The sequence below is a fragment of the Dermacentor andersoni genome, chromosome 5 (assembly GCF_023375885.2).
Source record: "Dermacentor andersoni chromosome 5, qqDerAnde1_hic_scaffold, whole genome shotgun sequence".
Lineage (NCBI taxonomy): Eukaryota > Metazoa > Arthropoda > Arachnida > Ixodida > Ixodidae > Dermacentor > Dermacentor andersoni.
Genome location: NC_092818.1, coordinates 55481332 through 55485974, shown reverse-complemented (window position 1 = coordinate 55485974; position 4643 = coordinate 55481332). Strand labels below are relative to the sequence as shown.

General features: G+C 46.5%; 1 protein-coding gene across 1 annotated transcript; it reads left to right on the top strand.

Annotated features, from left to right (window-relative positions):
• Positions 1 to 818: 818 nt before the first annotated feature.
• On the top strand, positions 819 to 1331 carry LOC140218544 (uncharacterized). The gene has a single exon (XM_072288321.1). The coding sequence runs from the start codon at positions 819 to 821 to the stop codon at positions 1329 to 1331; it is 513 nt and encodes a 170-aa protein (XP_072144422.1).
• The last annotated feature ends 3312 nt before the right edge of the window (positions 1332 to 4643 follow it).

Sequence of the window (4643 nt, the reverse complement as noted above, 5' to 3'; positions counted from 1 at the left end):
GAGCCCCTGTAGATGCGCCGCCACCAGACGACGATGAGGACGCCTTCCTGGGACTCATTAGCTCCAGCTCTTTTGCCCAGCAGCAACGCTCGGACCCTGACCTAAAATGCCTCATAGAGTACTTGGAAGGCAACGTTTCTTCGCCCCCTGCCTCATTCAAGCGAGGACTTTCTTCCTTCTGTGTACAGAATGATGTGCTCATGAAGAAGAACTTCGCGGCGAACAAAACAGCCTACCTCCTTGTTGTACCTGCTTGTCTCCGCGAAGTAGTTCTACAGGCTTCCCACGACGAGCCGACAGCGGGACATCTCGGGTTTACTCGCACTCTCCGCCCCATTAAAGAAAAGTATTACTGGCCCCGCCTTTCTGCCGATGTCGCACATTATGTGAAAACCTGCCGAGATTGTCAGCGACGAAAGACACCTCCCACCCGACCAGCAGGATTCCTGAACCCCATTGAACCCCCCGCAAGACCCTTTCAGCAGATCGGCATAGACTTGCTTGGCCCTTTCCCAAAGTCAACGTCTGGAAATAAGTGGATCATCGTAGCCACCGACTACCTGACCCGCTACGCCGAGGCAAAAGCCCTACCGAACGGAACAGCAGCAGAAGTCGCCAAATTTTTCGTGGAATGCATTCTTCTGCGACACGGCGCCCCCGGTGTACTCATCACGGACAGAGGAACAGCATTCACGGCGGAACTAACGCAAGCCGTCCGGCGTTACAGCCAAACCACCCACCGGAGGACAACTGCATACCATCCGCAGACCAACGGACTGACCGAGCGCCTGAACAAAACCATCGCCGATATGCTCGCCATGTATATCGATGCCGAACACAAGACCTGGGACGTCATCCTGCCATTCGTCGTCTTCGCCTACAACACCGCAGTGCAGGAGACCACCCAGATGACGCCTTTTAGGCTCGTCCACGGAAGGGAGGCCACGACCACGCTAGACGCCATGCTGCCCAATGTTACAGAGGAAGAGAACGTCGATGTCGCCGCCTACCTTCAACGCGCAGAAGAAGCTCGAAGGCTTGCCCGATTACGAATCAAAGACCAGCAACGAACCGACACCAGACGCTACAACCTACGAAGACGAAACGCCGAATACAAGCCAGGAGACCAAGTCTGGGTTTGGACGCCCATTCGGCGCCGTGGATTGAGTGAAAAGCTTTTGAGCCGCTATTTCGGCCCATACAAGGTTCTTCGTCGGCTAGGTGAACTGGATTATGAAGTCATCCCTGACGCCATGACTGCATCCCAGCGACGCCGCGTACGACCAGAAGTTGTTCATGTCGTCCGCCTGAAGCTCTATTACACGCGCTAAAGGACGCTGCGTTTTTACACTCTGTGTTTATTTTCGCATGGTTCGTTTTATTTGTTGCTAGTGGCATTATTTCTATTTATGCATCGGGTCGATGCCTCTTTGAGGGGGGAGTAATGCCGCGAATCTATGCAGTGCTCGCTCACTCTTCAAGTCTGCCGCCACGCGACGCAACGCAAGACGCGCTGCCGCCATGCAACGCTAGGCGCGCCCAGATGAGACGCGCCAAGACGCGCTTTAAATTGAGCGCAGACGACAGCGGCGGGCATTCTGTTCGACCACCGCCGAGCACGCTGGTCGCCTCGCCGCCGCCGGGTAACTCAGGGCATTGTGGGCGCAAGTCAGCCCAATAAACAGTCTTCTTTCGACGAACTTTTGTCCGTCCTCATTGTCCCTGCGACTGCCGTCACCACTACGTGACAAATATATATATATATATATATACCCACTCCCGTACGGGTCATAGTATAGTACACACGTACGGCACACAAATCTGGAGGCTTACGAAAAGGGTTCAACTTAAATTTAGGACGATGCAACGCGCTATGGAAAGAATGATGGGTGTAACGTTAAGGGATCAGAAAAGAGCAGATTGGATGAGGGAAAAAACGCGAGCTCATGACATCTTAGTTGAAATCAAGAAAAAGAAATGGACATTGGCAGGACATGTAAAGAGGAGGGAAGATAACCGATGGTGATTAAGGATTACAGACTGGATCCCAAAGGAAGGGAAGCCTAGCAGGGGGCGGCAGCAAGTTATGTTGGCGGATGAGATTAAGAAGTTTGCAGGGCCACAACATGGCCTCAATCAGTACCTGACCGGCGTAGTTGGAGAATTATGAGGCATTGGCCCTGCAGTGGGCGTAACCAGGCTGATGGTATTTATATATACACACATATATATATATATATATATATATATATATATATATATATATATATATATATATATATATATATATATATATATTACACATTCTTGCCCCCCCTTCTTGATGTTGAGCGATGAATACGTAAAGTATATGTATACATTTCACATTCTTTGTGTCCTTTAAGAATGTTCAGTTAAGGCTTCTGTGTCTTCTTGTGCTCTTCTGCACTTCAATACTAAGGAAATCTTCCATCTCCACAAGCTGTTGAGGCTTCAGCCTTAAATCATGGCTACACCCTCGAGGAAGATCGCAAACGCAAGAGTTTTGCGATCGACCACGCAAAATAATCAAATCAGCCCTACGTACATAGGCGGGTATTGGTGTGGGCTAGTAGGTTACAGTTCATATTGAATATTACTTGCGCACCACTTGAAACGAGTACTGATGAATGACAGACACAAGGGCAAATATTTAACAGGTTTTAATGGTAGGCAGTGCGACGGTTTTATACATACATAAATGTGACGTAACATGAAATACATAATAAAAATGCATGTGAATCAACGAAACATGTTTCCACATGTGCATTCGCGATAGAAAGATAAATTTTAAATGATAGTAGTTATTATTCTCAAAGCACCTTTCGCAAAATCCTGCCCTGTTAAGATAACAATTTTTTAAAGTCCCATAACAACATAACAGTGACAGATGTCTCATTAGAAATTTTGAAATAAACCACAGTGAGCTGAGCCCTTCTCTGCCCCAATCTCTTCTTCGCAATGAGCGCCACGTAATTTTTGTCCACTAAGAAATTGCATCCTAAGGCATCTGAAATTCACGCACAGCTGTTAGAACTCCCGGACACCTAATTATACCAAAACTCCGCTGAAGTTGTCGTAGGGGGAATATCGATTACAGCTGAGCATTACGTCCCCTGTTATCTCTGATAAGGCAGGGACATAGGTCTGATTGCCTGTGACGTTTGCGGCGAAGTTTTTCACCTAGAGTGTGTGCGATGCTTAGAATATGGATGCGTGGTGAAACATAAGAAAGCCACTATTGACTTTCTTAGTGTTGTTATACGAGTAAAAATACTGAAACTCTAAAATAATCAATTAAAGTTACAGGAAATTTTCGATAAATAAAAGTTATTTCACAGCACACGCGTTTCTTTCGATTGCGAATATTTAGACATTTTCTTATATCCGTGACTAAACAAAACAGTACAAAAGTTTGATCAAAACACAGCCCCATTTCCACCAAATTGCCGCTCAATGTTGTGACAGGCCTACCAAGAATAGAGCCTGAACCACTTATGCGTTTAACAATGTCGGTGAGGGTTTTAATGAGAGGAGTATGTTTTAATTATCTGTAAAGGCCGTAATTAAGAAACATATTTTACACAGCGCGCATAAGGCCCACCTGTCACGTTCCCCACTTCCGCCAAATGTGAGTTTAGTACAGCAGATGCCTCGCCGAAACGTGACTTTTTGTTACAACGTCGAAAGAGGGGGAAAATATAATAAATTGCGGGGCGAAACGTAATACCATTCATGTGCCGTGCATTGGGTGCGCGTCAAAGAAACCCAGGTGGTCGGAATATTAGCTGGCCTCCCCCAGTAAGGCGTCCCTTAAGATTGTATAATTTTATTTGCCTAATATATAGTTTATTTAATTACAAACGCGCCATAAATGGACATTCCATTTATGCCATTCCATTAGGCCATAAATGTCTTTTTCAGAAAAATAACTACTCCTGTAAAATGCACACCGATAATGTACACCATCAATTCGAAATAAAGACTTTCACATCGGAACTACAGCCTCGAAATTCCTAATTCAAGCAATAAAACAAAGCAGGACACGGCTAGCGCCACTAAGAAAAGCACTAGGAAACCTTTAAGTTCAGCTGTCTGGTCGTATTGCTGCATGGTAGCTGGTCTCTCCCCGCTCTCGGAAGGGCACGTTTCTGATTTCTCGAACAATCCGGCTTCGTGAACTCGGCGTACCAATTTGTGAAAGGCTTCTCTAGAACAGAAATTTTTTCGAACAAGCATCGTACCCAGTGTTGGATTCAGCGTATCTTTAGATTCCACAAATCCACGACTCTTTTTTTGCCAACACTTCGACAACCTATCCATGAAACAGACGTGGTCTTTTTGTCGCGCACATGAAAGGCAGCCCACAGCGTCTTTCGCCTGGAAAGAGTCTCTCTGCTTCGCAGAATAGAACGCTAAGCTAAGCTTGGCGTTGGCGTTTGTGTAGCTTTCGTTTTGTACAGCGGCGTGATGCGTCATAGTTCCAACGCGTAAGCAAGGAATGATAGCTTTCCGGCTAAGCGCATCGTCAAGTTCATCGAGTGTGTCCAAAACATCCACAGGTGAACGTGCACTGAGACGAGAAACGAGTTCACCGCGCAAATACTGTGACAACGGAAAAATGG

Bases quoted from the DNA above. Each gene is read 5' to 3' on its own strand.
- LOC140218544 (XM_072288321.1), top strand. From the start codon at position 819: ATGTATATCGATGCCGAACACAAGACCTGGGACGTCATCCTGCCATTC.